The sequence below is a fragment of the Camellia sinensis genome, chromosome 6 (assembly GCF_055761805.1).
Source record: "Camellia sinensis isolate YWXY chromosome 6, ASM5576180v1, whole genome shotgun sequence".
NCBI lineage: Eukaryota > Viridiplantae > Streptophyta > Magnoliopsida > Ericales > Theaceae > Camellia > Camellia sinensis.
The window spans coordinates 203,642,704-203,661,442 of NC_138966.1; the positions used below are offsets into that span (position 1 = coordinate 203,642,704).

The window sequence follows — 18,739 nt, forward strand, 5'->3', positions numbered from 1 at the left end:
TGGCAGAAGGACCCAACATCATAAACCACATTCATGAGTAGCTAACATAACCTTCTGTTCTTTCATGTGCTTCAACACCTCAAAAAGAGTAGATAAAAACCCATATTGACATTTTAAGTTTGAAGTCCAAAACAAAAGGGCAAATATAGAGAAACCCAAAGCTAGAATTCTTTAAACCCTTATATATGGTCTCTATCTCTTCCAATAGCTCCATCAACTTGATTCCCAATGCCATCCAGACAAAAATCTATCACGGGTTGCTGATAGCTGTAATGTAACTAGCCAAAAAGATTTACCTGTAATATCAAGGATGTCTATCAGCAAAAAAGGATACATAAAAAATAAAAAAATCTTCTAATCACATAAGCTTCATTTGATTCAACAGACAGCTGATTTAGCTTATAAAATTTGAAACCGTAAGTTCAAACAATCGTCCGTCAAAAAGGTTTGGTATTTGGTTTTCCCTTTACAAGTTTTTAGTTTATTTGTTTTTTCATCTTATAAAGGTAAAACTTTTTTAAAGCGCTTTTTGATACTTTCTTTTAAGCAACCTTTTTGTACGTTCTCTGTGTGGCTTATGCGTTTTTAGGACAAAGAAAATATATAGCAGGAGGAGGAAAGGAACCATGATTTTGAGAATGGCAAAAACAGAAGAGGACCAACTTTGTACCTATAAAATTTTTCAGGGCAATGGGTACCAGCTTCTTGTACACATCAAGGCATTCATCATGTCTGGCCCTGAGCCTGAGGAAATTATCCTCTCATCAGCTTCTCTTGGTTCAGTACAAAAGGCCTCATATGAATTGGCAATAGATACAGGAATTGCCAAAAGATCACGAGCCATCCTCGATAGGGTAGGATACTTTGAACTTGCATTTCTCCACCAACTCAATGCATTGAACTCATGGGTCCATGGCAAGACAGGTTCCTCGAAATACCAATCTAGTTCCGACTCTGGTTGGGGGGCTTGAGTAGATTGGATGAACTGAATGTAATCTGGCAGAAGTTTATAACGATCGTCCAAACTACGATGTTCTTCCTCAACATTTTTGTAAGAATCCTCCTCTATGTCCTCTTCTTCTAACTCAGAAGATGAAGTTGAATCACTCGAAATGTTAGTCTCTTTCAGGAAATTTGATGACATAGTTGTTGAAAAGGCTGCCAATGGCCTCCAAAACAGTTGGAATTCCTGGGATTCCGTCACTATCATCAAAGTTTGAAAAAGAAAACTTCAGATATTTCATCTTGAACCGAGGATCCATTAACATAGTGATCACCAATACCGAGTACATGTCCTTCCAATACTTGTCAAATTTTTTCAGCATTTTCCTCGCGACACGTTGAATGAAACGATCGGTGCTTGTGGACTTCCGAATCAGTATTGCCTGAAGCTCCCGAAGATGATAAAGATAGGCATTAGCAGTTGGATATTTTGATTCAAATAATGCCCCTGTTACCTCATAAATTCTATCCACAAGTTCACATATACTTCTAACCTTCTCCCATTCTTCTGCAGAAGGTACTTCATAATTATCCCACACATCTTGTGAGGAAAACTCACCTCCAGACTCTAATTCCAAAGCATCCTTGTGCTGGGCACTAGTGAGGTACCAAAGTGGTAATGGTTTTCCAAAGGAACATAGTTCACGAACATTGTCAATAGTATTATTTATAGCTTTATAAGCAACTTGCACCATTCGACTAACAATGTCACCGCAACAACGCACTTTGAATAGACGACCATTAAGTTGGAGTTCCCTCTTTCCTTGAATGTGATCCTTAATGATCTCACATGTTTCGCAATAAAGATTGTCATTTAACCTAGTAATTGTGAAAAATGGTTAACCCTCTTTATATGAAAAATGGGATTGTCAAGTTTGAGAGGTTTTGCCTATTACCATGCTCACTGCTCTCAGCAATTTCCTTCAGACTTGTCCAAGATTTTCTCTTCCGCTTGTTTGCCGCGCTGACAGAATTTTCTGCGACAGTCGTAGCAGAATTGCTTTCAGATTCAGCTGCTTTCTTAGCCCCTGACCTATTCCTCTTTCTTCTCTTGGCCTCCAACAAAGTCGGCCCAGTTCTGACAGATGGCGTGGCTGGAGCTGGGCTGTCTATGACAGGATCATCGGTGGTTATTGCCGGAGAAGCAATCTCGTCCACCTTTTTCACCTCTTTATTGCCCGTTGCACCTTCATCTAATTTGACAGACTTGATAACCGTGGAGCGTGAAGGTTCCAATTTGAAGGATGGTCTGGCCTTAGGAGGACATATCTCCTTCATATGGCCTCGAGGAGTCCCTCTCTTCAGATTTCTATGTGAGCAGAAGTGGCATTTGTAAACAACACTATTCTGAGTGGAAATATTTGAACTTTTACGCCTACACCTTGCCTTCGCTGTATTCTTCTCAATTCTAATAATGCAATTGCAACCAGGCTGAAGAATAGATTCACATCTGTAAACAGTAAAATTGTACTTAGGATTCGAGGACGCAACATATGTCTCCTATGGTCTTAAAAATACAGAACAAGTTATTCTTAGTGATATTACTATGATTAGGCAAGAAAATGTACAGCTGGTGAGAAACAAACTATAAATCCAACAAGTAATCAGAACTAGAATTGATGCCCTTTCACGTTTGTGCTTTCATGTCACATGTTCAATTCAAGATCGTGGTAAATATGGGTGCTCTGTCCTCACCAACTTTGACATCAGTCCATGTTATAGTCTAGCCATTAAGATGCCATTACTGGCCATGCATTCAACTTACCAAAGATTCTAATATTTGAGCCAGAAAGCCCTTCTAAAGGTGTAAAAAGGTGCATAGAGATGTAGAAACATAAAATGCTTAACATATACAAGGTAGATAAATTTTTTTTTTTATCAACAACAAAATTATTTTTATTGACTAATCAAAAGGAAGAAATGAGGATAAGGCATCCTCTATAAGGTAGATACATTTGTGCAAAACTAACATAGCTTCTCTAATGCACCATTCTTCATATATCTGTTGGTTGTTGCAGCTTACAAAGTTGCAAACATTATTTGATATGCAAAAAAGTCCAAAAGAAGAATGACACCATCTTGAGAAAGGTTGAGCAAACCAATCACTCCATAACATAACGAACATGTTTTATATCAATTTGAAGGTCCAACATTAGTCAATATACTAATACCACAAATTCATAGTCAATCTATACAAATAGATACAACTACGAAAACACAATCAAGTATAAATAGATTTAACCAGTGTCTCTACTATGGTTCCTCTAGTTGATCAAATCCCATGTTCCCAATTGTTTCAAATAACATAAAACACCCAACATGCAATTAGAAACACATCAAACGCATGCATGGGGCACATAGACACACGCATATATATATATATATATGGAGAGAGAGAGAGAGAGAGAGAGAGAGAGAGAGAGAGATTAGTTGCACCTCTGACAAGGAAACAGTGACGGATTAGGTGATGATCCCAGGGACTCGCCAAGAGTAGCCAATTGGTGCCCCAAAAAGGCACCTAGAGAAGGTATAGAGGCTTCACCACTGGCCCACACCGTGAGGTTCTGTAGATGCTCTAACTTCAACATGGACTTCCCATTGACGTTGGGTTGTTTCTTCCCGCTAGATTCTTCTCTCAGTGTGATTGAAGCCTGAGATCCAGAAGTAAGATTGGGTGCTTTCTTGTTTGCTCCCTTCTTGCCCATGTTCTTGCTCTTTGTTTTTTGAGTGCTTCTCTTGGAATTTTTGTCTAACTCTGCACTAATAAAGTAATAATACCACTTGTAAAATAGAATGATCAATGCCAGGCGTGTCAACGTCTCAAATTCAGATCATATGTGGAAAAATCAGACCTCGACTCAATTAAATATTCATTCAAATCCGAATGCATCAAATCGGATAATGTCAATATGAATCTGAATCAACTTTACACAGAAATCCAATCTGTGTTTTTTTTTTTTTTTAGCATAATACTATTCATACGGTCCTTCTTTCATGCCAAACACAACTAACAAAAACAGTAAGGTTCCATTTGAATTTAGGAATTTAAAACGCATTTAAGTTTGATAATTCATGTAGGAATGTCAAAGTCGAATTAGATAATTTTATCATGATGGATTTAAAGTAGTTATTTTAAATCATGCTAAGAATTCTCCTTTTAGCTACAATGATACTGCCAAAGTACATTTTTTAATCTCAATTTATTTCTTCCATAGTTCTTCTATCCACGTATAATAAGTCTCCAATATTTTTATAAAATCCAACCTCAAATCCCTTGATTTTAAATCCACAACCACCCAAACAAACCCTAAAATCAAAATTTGGATACTTTGATTATCCAACTCATTCAATGCATAAACCATAGCACCTCATAAACAAAAAACAAAGTTTATTCTCAAGATGCAATCTATAGGAATGGCAACGGAGCGGGCCAGGGGCGGGGATTACATTCCCCGTCCTCGATCCCCGACGGAAAACCCACCCCCGCCCCCTAACGAGGATTGGGTTTCCCCAACCACAAAAAATCTCCGACCAATTTTATTTTTATTTTTTTTGGGGGGGGGAAATTTCTTATGCAAGTTTGTAATGAATGACTTTTTAAGCAGTATGCCAAACATCCATATCTTCAAAATAATTGACTAATGATTAAAATAATGCTACACATCTTTATTTTTTTACTAACACAATTTGAAAATCAAAAGTAAGATCAAATGATTACAATGCTCAATCACAAAAAACAAGATCAAAAGTAGAGTAATCCACCAAATCTCAATCCTGTATTTTTCAATAATGCTACATATCTGTATTTTTTACTACCACAATTTGAAAATCTCATCACAAATCTATGGAAAATCTCATCATTAGATAAGATCTGAGAGGATTGTGCACACAACTCTTAAAATCAAGAGGTTACAAGAATGAATCAAAGGTCAAAATCTACATCCCAAGGGACTAGAATCACTTGCCAATACAATGTAAATAACAAGTCACATAGGCAAATCTCTGGTATCCAGAAAATAGCATAATCTCAACACAACCGAATACCTTCTAAAAAAATAGTGAAATGTGCAAATATGCTAAGTTAACAAACCATTATCTATAATCACAAGAAACTAGCTCAAGTTAATATCAGAATACATTAAGCAAAACGAATAAAACATGACCAAAATTATATTCTATCAACACATTTGCCAACAGATATGTGATATAGTGATTGATGAAGAACAGCACAAGTAGCCGTCAAATTTCTACAGCTACATTAACTTACAATCTAATTTGAACATCAAAACTTAAACCAGACTCGGACAAGGAAAAAAAAATAACCATAGTAATTAAATCTGAATTACTTTGTGAAAAAGGACAATACCTTGATAAAGATAAAACTTAAAAATAAAAAAAGGGAAGCATACCTGCAGATGCGTTGATCTACCTACAGATCTCAGTTCTAGCTCGATCGTTGCAGATCTCAGTTCTGGCTCGATCGTTGCAGATAGGCGGTGATGGGAAGAGGGAGAGAAGGACAACGGAGGAGGAGGGAGAGGAGGACAGCGGAGGGAGGGAGTCGGCTGTGATGGGAGGGTTTTAGAGAGAGAGAGAGAGAGAGAGAGAGAGAGAAGATGAGAAGGGTCGTCTCTGTTGAGAGGCAGCGGGGCTTTTCCATAATAAACCTCTTTTGCATCCTATTTCCCAAATTAGCCTACTTTGGACGTTTTCTCAATTTAGGCCAAAGTCTTATTACAAATCGCATTTTTACTGTTTGGAGTCCAAAAGTTGATAAATAGTGAAGGTATTATTGTGAATCGTAATTTTAATTAAGAAAATACTGTTTGAAATAGTGATTTTAAGGTAATTTTTTTTTTTGAATAAAACGCTATTTTAAATAGCACTTTATATATGAATTTGTTTTGTGAAGAAAACGTTATTTCAAATAGCGATTTTACTGTCCATTTCTTTTGTGAAGAAAACGCTATTCGTAATAGCGTTTTCACTATTAATTAATGAAAACGTTAATTTAAAGAACGCTTTTAAAACTCCTGGTATGGCCTCATTTGCAATCACGTTTTTGACACTTAAGTTTTTCGTCTCTTGCTCGATCTCTCTCATTTCTCAGACTCTCTAGCTCTCACTCTCCATCTCCCTCTGCTCTCAGACTCACTCGCTCTCGATCTGCTCTCTGCTTCCTGCTCTCACTCTCTGTCTCTGTTCTCTCTCTCTCTCCGTGGTATGACATCTAGCTCTGTCTGTATCATTTGAATTTTATGTATTTATTTATTGTGTTTGTGGAAAATGTGAATGTGTTTGTGAAAGTGTGGATGTTAGGGTTTTAAATGTGAATTATTAAATGTGTTAGGATTTTATCAGTGTGGTTATGAAATTAGGGTTTGGAATTTTTTGAAACCAGAAATCAGGGTTTGAATTTGTGCTTTTGAATTTGTAGAATTTTTTGATGTTGCTTGTGAATTGAATATTTGGGTTTGGATTTTTTATGCTTTATCTGTGTGGTTATGAAATTAGGGTTCTAAAGATAATTGTTGCTCGATATCAAATTGTTCACACATCCTTTTAGGATGACAATTTAGGGTTCAAAAAAGTAAGAGTTTTGAATCATAAATCAGGTTTGGAATTTTTTGAATTTTTTAAATAAATCATAAATATGAGAATTGAGAATTGAAAATTGGAATTATGAAATTCATAAATCATAAATTCATATAATTGATAATTGTTAATGTCATATTATGAAATTCATATAATTGAGAATTGAGAATTGAAATTATGAAATGTTTATATTTTGAAATTTGAAATCAGAAATTGGAATTTTGAAATTATGCTTGTGAATCAAAATGTCTATATTTTGAATTTTGAATTGTGAATAAACCAACCGATATTTGTTGAATTGGAAATTGTTTTTTTTTTTTTTTTTTTGCTTGTTAAGAGGAATTAAAAGGAAATTAGGGTTTGAAATTAGGGTTTTAAAAGTAATTTTTTTGAATTAAGAATAAAATTCAACAAATTGAAATTCATATAATTGATAATTGTTAATGTCATATTATGAAATTCATATAATTGAGAATTGTTGAATTGGAATTATGAAATGTCTATATTTTGAAATTTGAAATCAGAAATTGGAATTTTGAAATTATGCTTATGAATCAAAATGTCTATATTTTGAATTGTGAATTGTGAATAAACCAACCTATATTTGTTGAATTGGAAATTTTTTTTTTTTTTTTTGCTTGTTAAGAGGAATTAAAAGGAAATTAGGGTTTGAAATTAGGGTTTGAAAAGTAATTTTTTTGAATTAAGAATTAAATTCAAAAAATTGAAATTCATATAATTGATAATTATTAATGTCATATTATGAAATTCATGTAATTGAGAATTGTTGAATTGGAATTATGAAATGTCTATATTTTGAAATTTGAAATCAGAAATTGGAATTTTGAAATTATGCTTGTGAATCAAAATGTCTATATTTTGAATTTTGAATTGTGAATAAACCAAACGATATTTGTTGAATTGGAAATTGTTTTTTTTTTTTTTTTGCTTGTTAAGAGGAATTAAAAGGAAATTAGGGTTTGAAACTAGGGTTTTAAAAGTAATTTTTTTGAATTAAGAATAAAATTCAACAAATTGAAATTCATATAATTGATAATTGTTAATGTCATATTATGAAATTCATGTAATTGAGAATTGTTGAATTGGAATTATGAAATGTCTATATTTTGAAATTTGAAATCAGAAATTGGAATTTTGAAATTATGCTTGTGAATCAAAATGTCTATATTTTGAATTTTGAATTGTGAATAAACCAACCGATATTTGTTGAATTGGAAATTGTTTTTTTTTTTTTTTGCTTGTTAAGAGGAATTAAAAGGAAATTAGGGTTTGAAATTAGGGTTTTAAAAGTAATTTTTTTTAATTAAGAATAAAATTCAAAAAATTGAAATTCATATAATTGATAATTGTTAATGTCATATTATGAAATTCATGTAATTGAGAATTGTTGAATTGGAATTATGAAATGTCTATATTTTGAAATTTGAAATCAGAAATTGGAATTCTGAAATTATGCTTGTGAATCAAAATGTCTATTATGAAATTGTTTTTTTTTTTTTTTGCTTGTTAAGAGGAATTAAAAGGAAATTAGGGTTTGAAATTAGGGTTTTAAAAGTAATTTTTTTTAATTACGAATAAAATTAAAAAAAATTGAAATTCATATAATTCATAATTGTTAATGTCATATTATGAAATTCATATAATTGAGAATTGAGAATTGAAATTCATATTATGAAATTCATGAATTGAGAATTAAGGTGGACTGACAATTTCAATTCGAGGTCCAAATGGTTACATATATATGATCATTTTTGTTTAAGAAAATAAGACTGTAAATTGTATGATTGAATTCAAAATCTGAAAATTGAAATGAATTTGAAAAAATCAAAAGTTCAGAGATTTGAAAAAAAAAAAAAACAAAAAATGAATTTAGTGCATAATTGCCCATATAACTGATATAGGGGTATTTTTGGAAAATCCAAAATATGAGACATAAACACCCAGAGAAGACTTCTCTTTATAATAGTACTACATATATATACACCTTTATTCAGTATTTCATTTGGTAATATCAATGTGGGGTTGTATACTTGAGAAATGGTATTTGAATCTGTCGCCTATTATACTATATGAGAAATGGTATTTGTCACCTGATTTATTTCAGTATACTATTTGACCCTCTAGGTATATTTATTCAATTCAAGACATTGGGCATATTTAATAAAGGGCAAATTTCACTTCAATGTGCATGTGCAAACTACTCATATAATTTGGAAATAACTATAATGTTCCTGTGGAAGGGGGTTATGTTCTTATTTTCAAATATCAAAGGTAAATCACACATAGAGTAAAGCAAAGGGGGTTAAAGTCAATTTCATCTTTCAAAAAAATGACAAATATAATATGAATTTCAATTAAGAATACTAAGTGTATGGAAAGATTAACGTTTTTTCATAAGTTAAATTTTATGAAACTAATTTCTACTAAATGAAATTATTAAAAATATATATTTAATTTTGAATGTATTTTATTAAAAAAAATATTTGTATTGACTTCAAAATAATAAATGAAAAGATCATGTTCTCTCAAACAAAATATCATGTTCTCTCAAATATTTAATTTTGACTCTATTTTATTCAAAAAAAATATTTTTATTGACTTCAAAATAATAAATGAAAATATCATGTTCTCTCAAAATATTTAATTTTGACTCTATTTTATTTAAGTAAAAAGATTTTGGTTTAATTTCGTTTGGTTTATTTCACTATTTTGAGGCCAGGCACCCAGAATATGATTAAAAAATTTAATGAGCTGAATTTGTAATACATATAATAGCATTATAGTAGAAATTAAAATTTCCTCACAAAACTTAAGAAAATTTGAAAAAGTTTTTGAAATGGGTATTGAACGAAGTGACTTATCATCACTTCCGCTTTGTGACTGTCCACCACTATTGAAAAGGAAAATCTGAACATTATGTTTTAATAATTTTTATTTTTATTTATATAATCAAAAGTCATTATTAGACTAGTTATAATATATGCATGAAAAGAGTCTTAAAATATTTTAATTAATAGTCCATAGGAATTTTGTAGGTAAGAAGGGAAAAAAAAAATAATGGCACTTTGATGGGTAAGCCTGTGTTTCATAATACCAAATAATTGGTACGGATGGCCCGATAAATTCACATGGATAAGTATTCAAAATTTACTATATAGATTTAACCGCCAACTTCAATTTTCTCTCCAATTTTGTCCAGTCTCACTGAATAAGAAAAATACTTGATAGAATGAAGTGTTTTTTAAATGTGTGATATATCTGTCTACCTTATCAAAATACTAAAAAATAGATCAAGATTTATGAAAAGAAAACAAAATAAGTGTTTTTAAAATTGGTCCCGCTTACATGCGTACGATTAAATCATTGCCTAAATTAACGGTTGTGTAGAGTCATTATTATTATTTATTTATTTATTTATTTTCAGTGAATGCCTTTTAAAAATTGATCATATTGAGGGAGGGATCATATGAAGTTATTGCTGCTATGTGATTCAAAATTTATTTTTCGCCACTAATTCAAAAGAATGGAGACAAGAAGTATAGTTGTTCTGATGTTTTTTTTTAAATTAAGACAAGAGAGCAATGACAACAAATAACATTCACGCAGAAAAGATAAGAGTCTTCAAATAGGAAGTAAATAAAAACTCCACGTAGAGATGAAATCTCAGCTATTGTTTTATACGAATAAAAATAAGTGAGAAAAATGAGAAAATAAACAGTAATAATCAAATTGAGACACAAATATACAGCTGACAAAATATAAATTGAAGTAATGTTTCACCTCTACAGTTCCTTCAACCCTGGAAAATATAAATTGACAAAAAATGAGAGGGTTGATTTTTATAAGAAAATGTCACTTATAATATAAATATGACTTCTGGAAAATTTATTGTTGTTCTTTTGATGTTTATTTTAGAAGTAGAATTCGATATATGTATATTGTTGATATTTTAATGTTTATTATTTCATTGAAGCAAGTATATGGCAACTGTGCAATTATCTTCTACTGGGGGGGAAACATAATTCGGGATCCCGATGAAGGTGTGTCATATGATGCTGAGCCAAAAGGGATATATGGGGTGCAACTTGGCACCACACTTAGCAATTTGGAAGAGATGTTTATGTCCAAGGTGGCAAGTTACGGGGAAACAGTCCGATTGATCTTCAAATGTAAATATCCTTATCGCTAGTGGTAAGCAACCAACAAATACAAAATATTACCGATAAATGATGATGAGGCGTTGAACACCGTATTAAGTATCGGTGGAAGTTTCCAACCACCAAATTGTTTGGAAGTGTACATTCAGAAAGAGGTTGTACACAATCTTCCGAATATGACACAGATGGATTCTCATCCGTTCACTACATTGCTGACACATGGGATTGACACGATAGCATTTCAATCTCCTATATATGAATCAAATGAATGTTATGCAGCCGGCTACACACAACAGACATTTCATGGCCATGGTGGAGAATCAAGTTCACGTGGTGGATATGAGACTGAATTTCACAATAACACCGAAGATGTGCCCACCTACAGCCATCATACCACTCTAGTTGAAGTTGCTGGTAATATGGCTGAAACGGTTAATTCTGTGCAGTTCGCTGACAGTGACATGTACGGTCCTGATGTCGCCCTAGACAATGATGAGAATGAAATGTGTGATGAAGAAAATTTATTGGGCGGATTAGATGATGATGATGATGAAGAAGCTGATGTTGACGCTCCCGTTGATATTCAGAATGCCCCCATTTCCACCTAGACCTGAAGTCCCTTTCTATAAAAACATTCATATGGTGGTGATTTTGACATTAGTAATCGCGATGTCGTTCCCCGTAACCGAATCTGGAATGCTGAAAATCCAGAGTTGGACAAAGGGATGGTTTTCGTTGATAAGAAGCAACTCGTACATGCTGTGAAATTGTACCATGCAACAAATAATCGAGAGTATAAAGTCGTAACCTCCAAGCGAGACATTTGGGTGGGTGCTTGTAAGCACGATTGCAGATGGTGGTTGCGTGCATCTCTTAGTAGGATACATGGTCTTTTTGAAATAAAGCAGTATAGGGGTCCTCACCATTGTTTATACCCACGAATGAACAGGGACCACACTAATATTAACTCCAGTTACATTGCGTCTTATCTTTTGGGACTAGTTGCGGTGAGTATACAAAATAAATGTTTACATTTATATACATATTTGTTTGCTTAAAGTGTTCACACCAAAATAATCTGACTCATAGGTATTGTCGTATGCAGAATGAACCTGATATACCCATTAAGAATGTCATCGAAGATGTCAAAAAGACCATGAACTATAGTATATCATACAAGAAGGCGTGGCATGCAAAGGCAAAGGCAATTAGAATGGTATTCGGGGATTGGGATGAATCATATAGGATGTTGCCGAAATTCATGCATGCATTACAAACATCTAATCCTGGCACCATCGTGCGATGGAAGCATAGATATACCGGAAATATAACTATTATGCCCGTCTTCCACTTTGTTTTCTAGTCTTTCAAACCTGTCATCAATGGATTCAGACATTATAGGCTTGTTATAACCATAGATGGTGTGTTGCTTGTAGCAACGATTGTCACTGCTAATGGCAAAGTAGTGCCGCTTGCATTCGCTGTTGTCGACAGGGAGAGTTTAGAGTCTTGGCCGTTCTTCATTTCAAATATCAAGGAACATATTGTCATGGACTGACAGGGAGTGACTTTGATATCTGATCAAGCTAAGAGTATTTTAGCTGCTGTGAGGCGGCATTGGCTTAATCCCTCACTCCAATTTGTTGGATATCATCGGCACTGCCTTTGACATGTTTGTAGTAACTTTAACACTAAGTTCAAAAATAAGGAGCTGAAACAACTTCTATGGAAAGCAGGGAGTGCTCATCAACGACGAAAGTGTAATGGTTACTTACAACAAATACAGGCTATTGACCAAGAAGCCATCAATTGGGTTTACAAGATGAATCCTGTGGAGTGGGCCCTTTCTTATGACGGTGGATATCGGTGGAGGGTATTGACCAGCAATGATGCAGAGTGCTTCAATAGCGTCTTGAAAGGTGCAGAGAACTTACCTATCTCAGCTATGGTTGAATTTACATTTCGGCGGCTCGTAAAATATTTTGACGAGATGGGAGCCCAAGTTGAAATAGATGTACGAAATGAGTTCCAATACCATAGAGAGATACAAAAAACTATTGAGGATGGCATCACAAGGGCAAATACTTTCAAGTTGATATCGTATGACAGGTTAGTTTATAATATAAACTAAATTGTTGCTATTATGTTGTGACGTTAAGTACACCTAAAAATATGAACTTCATTGGTTTCTATTACAATTTTTTGATAGGCCACGTCGCGTATTTGAGGTGCAAACATCTTTTCGCCATGGACGAGGTCGCAATACACAAATTGTGCAGATGAATCAACCCACGTGCAGTTGTGGGAAATATGAGATACGACACTATCCATGTTTCCATATGCTCACTGTAATGTCTGAATGCAGTGACAATCCGTTCGAGTACGTTGATCTAGTATATAGGCTTCCTGTATACATGAGGGTTTGGGAAACTAAATTCAATCCAATACCGTATCAAGATTATTGGGATGATCCGCAGTGGACCTTAATGCCTAATGTACTTCTTCTGCGAGAAGTAAAACGGGGTCCTAAATCTATGTCTCGTATTCCGAATGAGATGGATATATCAGATAGGCGTTTGACCGCTCGTTGCAGTGAGTGCCAGCAGACAGGTCATGACAGGCGAACATGTCCGGCGCGACTTGGTCGATGAAAACTATGTAATACTTACATATTGTAATAGATCATTTTTTTAATTCTTTATTTGTAATAGATCATTTTATTCTTTATATTGTAATTCATTATTTGTAAACGGGGTCGTACCTTTAAATATATCATGTTTTATTTGTAATAGATCATTTCTATTTTTTAATTCTTTATATATTGTAATTGTTTAATTTCCTTGACAAAATTTACAACTAACATGCTAAACAAATAAATTAAACAAAATGACAATGCCAAAACATTTAACTATACTACATAGGCCTATGTTTTTTATTCTCTACTTTATTGAAAATGTCTGTTACAAAATTTTAGTGAAAATCACATAGTTCTTCTACCATTTTAAGATTTTAATATTTCGTTTGCTGCAAGCTTTTTTTACATTTACAATTTATGAATCATATCAACGTAATTTACAATTTTTATACTTTATTGGAACTTTTACCATTACAAAATCAGTAATGAAGCTTTGTCAAATATGCCATAAATGTAATTAGCAAGCTCTTATTGGAAAAAAAAAATTCTCATTCCATTTTTTTGCAAATATTTATGTACGAAAACTATCCACATGTTACTGGACGTTATTAAGCATATGTAACTGAGACCCTAAAATGATTTTGTAAAACATTTGTATATTAGTTATAGCATAGATAACGATAGGTTCTGTTGAATTGCTTATCATATTTAATGGCACATAAATTGATAAATTTAGATTTTAGTGAATTGCTTCCATGTTAATGGCACACAAATTTATACTTTTAAAATAATCGACCACATTTGTTTTTCAAGTCATCATGTACGAAATAATTTGAGTTTAATTGTTATAGTTAAATTACATGCTCACCAATACAGTTTTTGAAAATGTATTTGTTTTCAACTGTACAGGCTTCATGGCCCATCTACCTGATGAGGTCCCACTTTTTAGTCATCCACATCGGGCTGACAATATATGGGAGGACTCGGTATGCCACCACGTTTGTTGGACTTTACGCTTACAATGAAAATACCCTTCATTTTGTTTTATATTATGTGATAATGCTATAATTTAAACTACTCATTCTGTTATGCAGGACTAGGCACGCACTGTGGTGGCATGCCGGCGGGGAGATTCCGGCCTGTGGGAGCGTCCATTGGACCATAGAGTGTTGTAGTGTCTACTATGCACGGGATTCTATGGTGCCTATCGTATAGGCCATATCAGACTGGACCACCCACTCATTACTGCTCTCGTCGAGAGGTGGCGCACAGAGACTCATACATTTCATTTCCCGACCGGTGAGGCCACCGTGACATTGCAGGACGTATCTATCCTATATGGTCTACGGATTGATGGGCGAGTAGTTACTGGACCTGACCCATCATTTATGAGGGACCAATGGATAGCCCTATGTGCTGAGCTATTGGGAGTAGCACCTACACCTACAGACTTACAGATAGATAGAGTGAGGGTGAGGTGGCTGTCCGAACAGTTTCAGGGCCATCTTCCAGATCATGCTCCAGATGAGTTAGTACAGCAGCATGCCCGAGCATATATTCTGTGGATTATTGGGGGGGTACTTCTCCCTGATAAGTCACAGAACCTGCTCAAGCTGATGTACTTGCCACTGTTGAGAGACATTAACGTGATCGGCCAGTACAGCTGGGGCGCGGCAATTTTGGCATGCTTGTATAGGGAGCTATGTCGAGCAGCTCAGGTGGGTGCGAATCAGATCGGAGGACCCCTTGTCTTGCTACAGGTTAGTAAGAATTTTATTACATGTCAATTCATATAGTATGTCATATCTCAGTATTGTAATTGCGTTAAAACTATTGTAGATTTGGGCGTGGGAGAGATTGATTCGCATTGTCCTGTCTAAGCGGCAAGTGGTTGCTCTTGGTGAGGTTTCCATCGGCCAGGGAGACATGCAGTTGCCAACCGGACCTCAAGGTAGCCGGTGGAGGGTTGACATGGGCCACGAGGTCGTATCGACCCACGTAATCGTCGTGTATAAAGACCAGCTTGACCGGATGATAGAGGGCGAGGTATGAAATTTAAATATCTAAATTTAATTTTCATATGGAGTGTATATGTTCATGAGCGATTTTTAATAGACTTATCGTTATTGTAGTTTATCTGGCAGCCTTATGCGGGGGTCCTCGGTACGCTCCCAGACTATTGCCGACTAGGTGAGGAGATATGGATGGCGAGAGTGCCACACATTTGTTTTGACGTGGTTGAGTGGCATCTCCCTGATCGTGTCCTCCGATTGTTTGGTCGGGTCCAGTCCGTGCTGGATCGGTACGACACCGAGTGGCGGTTACATGCGACTGATAGACGTGGCCGAGCCGCCACTGACTGGAGTATGCATCATATGCGATACGTACAGCTGTGAGATGCCCGTCGCGACAGTGTTGTACAGGCTGACTGGAGCGATGGGGTCTTCTCCTCTCCCGACCCTTACATGTTGTGGTATCGGCGACATACATACCTACTAGTCGGTAATCCGAGCCACCTGTCTGAGTCCGGATATCAAGGAGTTGTGCCTTCTCTCGAGACATTGGTGAGTATCATAGTATGTGTCAGATAATTGTTAATATCATAATTGATTTACTTTCAGTCAACTATAGCCTAATATATCTGATTTTGTGTTCAGGTGGCTTGAGCTGGGAGGTCATATCACTTGGCTGAGGACTCCATTTTTGGACATGGTGGACAGCATGCGATACAGGCCCTTACAGAGATCTAAGAGTTATTGTACGAGGGGATCCAGCAAGCCTATTGGCTAGATCGTCTGCATTTTGGCCACTACGGTGTACACAGTGCAGCAGCTGCTCTAGACACATCCATCCCGTCTACGTCAGCGCCTTCCACTTCAGGTCATTGGACTACAGTCACCCCACCGCATGTTACCCCATACATTTCTCCAGATTCCCCACACGTACATCCTACCCAGCATGCTGACCCTGATTGGACACCGCCCCAGTTCATGCATGATGTTGTTATCCCACCCACCCAGTTATCACCTGCTTTTCTAGGGACTACTTCGACCGCGCCCATGAGTACACACAATGCAGTTCTCACTGACATCTCCCACATTGACGATGAGGCCCATATTGAGCCCCCCCAGAGCGCGAGGGAGAGGCCGAGGTTATGGTCGTGAGGGACGTCGAGGCCGAGGTCGGGGTGCGGGTAGAAGCAGAGGTCGAGGTCTAGCTGTAGATCGTGATATAGTTGCACCCGATGATGGAGTTTCACAGCTCACAGCAGTATCCGATCTTCAGACAGAGACAGGATCAGGGGCAACAGATGCAGGAGATGGGGGGTCACACTCACAGGCTCCACAGGCAGGCAGTGGAGGGCTATATGCAGGGGAGGGAGTGCCAGATATTCAGAGAGTCTACCGCAAGAGACCGATGAGGGAGGTCCACGGTCAGGGTTGTGGGACTAGGGGCAGGTTAGGGCATTAGCGGTTGTGATATGGACTGTATAGTTTTTTTTTTTTTTAATTGTTATAGTTTTTGTAAATCAAACTTCTACAAATGATGTAAATGTGTCATACTTATTTATTCCAAATTATAATTTCACAATTTCTTATTCTTACTTATTTTACTTGAATCACACAAATCTCTTTCACATCTCTACCTCTCTCTCATTCTCTGTAGTTTCTGCATTATTTATAGTAATTTATGTTTTTTCCTCAAATTTACAAATTAAGACAACTATTTATAAACAAAAAAAAATTTCGAACAAATTGAGACATCAATTTATAAAATTAAAGTTCAAATAAATTTTAAAAATTAACCTATAAATCCTAAACCCTAAAATAAAAATAAATAAGGTAGCGTTTAGTAACCTTTACGTTTTTGGTTTATGTTTACAAAAAAATTAAAAACTGGTTTTTGTTTATTTTTAGAAAAACATAAATTACAAACGCGTTTGGTTTGAACAAAATGTTTAAACAACCCATAAAAACATAAAATAAAAAAAAATGTTTGTTCAGGCCTAAAAAAAATGTTTGTTCAGGTCTAACAACAATTGAAATATCTCCCTTCATTGATAAGTCATGGATAAGCATTACAAATCTATTACAACATAAATGGTTTGGTCATTCATCCAAACAATTTCATTCATTATCATCATCATCTGACATCTCAATATCAGATTCATACATAACATCCATGCTCCAGGCGAAGTACTGGTGTGCATCATCCATTAACCCATCTTCGGCACGCTCATTTGCGGTCTTCATTAGTGAGGACCTTTGCAGACGTTGGGTCATGCGATTAACTTCGTCGTGGATACGATGCAATGCCCTTTGCAACAACTGTGGAGTGTCAGTTGGCATACGTATGGCTAACCGGTGAGGAAATTTAATATTAACTTCATGACATAACTCAACGAGAACATTTGCTCGAGTTATGCGAAATTCCCACTCAGCTCTCATGGTATTGACTGTGGCACGTGAGTAACGCAAATTTGGATTTAATGGGTATTGAAATTCATCTCCATCTGCAACCCAATAGCGACCCATTGCTGAATATAGATCAACCACTGTATATGTCATGATGATATCGCTCGAAATAGCTGTAAAACTGTTGTTGGGGTATAATGCGATATTTATATCATATATACACATGGTAGCTGTATGTATGAAATTATTGTAAATAACTATGCATCAGAGTTATCACGTCAACTTTGATGACCTGAACAACTATGCCTCAACTTGATACGAGTTGTCACTTCGACTTTTATGAATTGATAATTTATTGTTATTTCAAACAAAAAGTAAAAAATTTGTGAAATTTTTTTTCAAAAAATTAATAAATACATAAAAATACAAAAAATGTACTGAATGCTTGTATTTTTTTTTTATATTTTTGGTATTTACTGAATTTTTGAAAGATTTTTTTTACAATTTTTTTACTTTTTAAGTGTATTTATGTTAGGTGTGTTTAAAAAGTAAAAAAATTGCTTAAAATATTTAAAAAATTCAATAAAAACAAAAACAAATATTTTAATTATAACTGAACACTGCCTCAATTTTGACTACAATATTGCATTGAAATATACTTACAATTTCAAGTACTAAAATATTTTAATTCATTATAATACTTTGTCTCAACCAATTTATGAGCATTTCCTGTTTGATCACCCGAATGTCACTGGCCTTATACAGTGCATTCGGCTGCTAGGACTCCACTTTTGTCAAGTCATGAACGAATCAAAGCCCTGTAGCATCGGCTGTTGTGCCATATTAATGGTGTCAGCTTGCCTACTATAAAAATGTAACTTTACCTTCTTCCAAAAAACTGTTGAAATTTACTA

General features: G+C 35.0%; 1 protein-coding gene across 3 annotated transcripts; it reads right to left on the reverse strand.

Moving 5' to 3' along the window:
* LOC114269369 (uncharacterized) lies at positions 1-5,648 on the reverse strand. Of its 3 annotated transcripts, XM_082872980.1 has the most exons (5): positions 5,412-5,648; positions 3,439-3,762; positions 1,899-2,452; positions 671-1,821; positions 1-296 (listed from the first exon to the last, which is right to left on the reverse strand). In XM_082872980.1, the coding sequence occupies exons 2-4, from the start codon at positions 3,705-3,707 to the stop codon at positions 1,817-1,819; spliced, it is 828 nt and encodes a 275-aa protein (XP_082729106.1). In that variant the 5' UTR covers positions 3,708-3,762; positions 5,412-5,648; the 3' UTR covers positions 1-296; positions 671-1,816. The 3 variants fall into 3 exon arrangements, with proteins under 3 accessions (XP_082729106.1, XP_082729105.1, XP_082729104.1); XM_082872979.1 differs by having other exon boundaries at positions 671-2,452; positions 3,439-3,757; XM_082872978.1 differs by having other exon boundaries at positions 671-2,452.
* Between the last annotated feature and the right edge of the window lie 13,091 nt (positions 5,649-18,739).

What these genes read in the sequence shown, in the direction of transcription:
- LOC114269369 (XM_082872979.1), bottom strand. Translation starts at nt 3,707, where the DNA reads ATGGGCAAGAAGGGAGCAAACAAGAAAGCACCCAATCTTACTTCTGGA. An exon ending in TCACTGTTTCCTTGTCAGAG is followed by an intron (nt 2,453 to 3,438) that starts GTGCAACTAATC and finishes TACTGTTTACAG; the next exon opens with ATGTGAATCTATTCTTCAGC.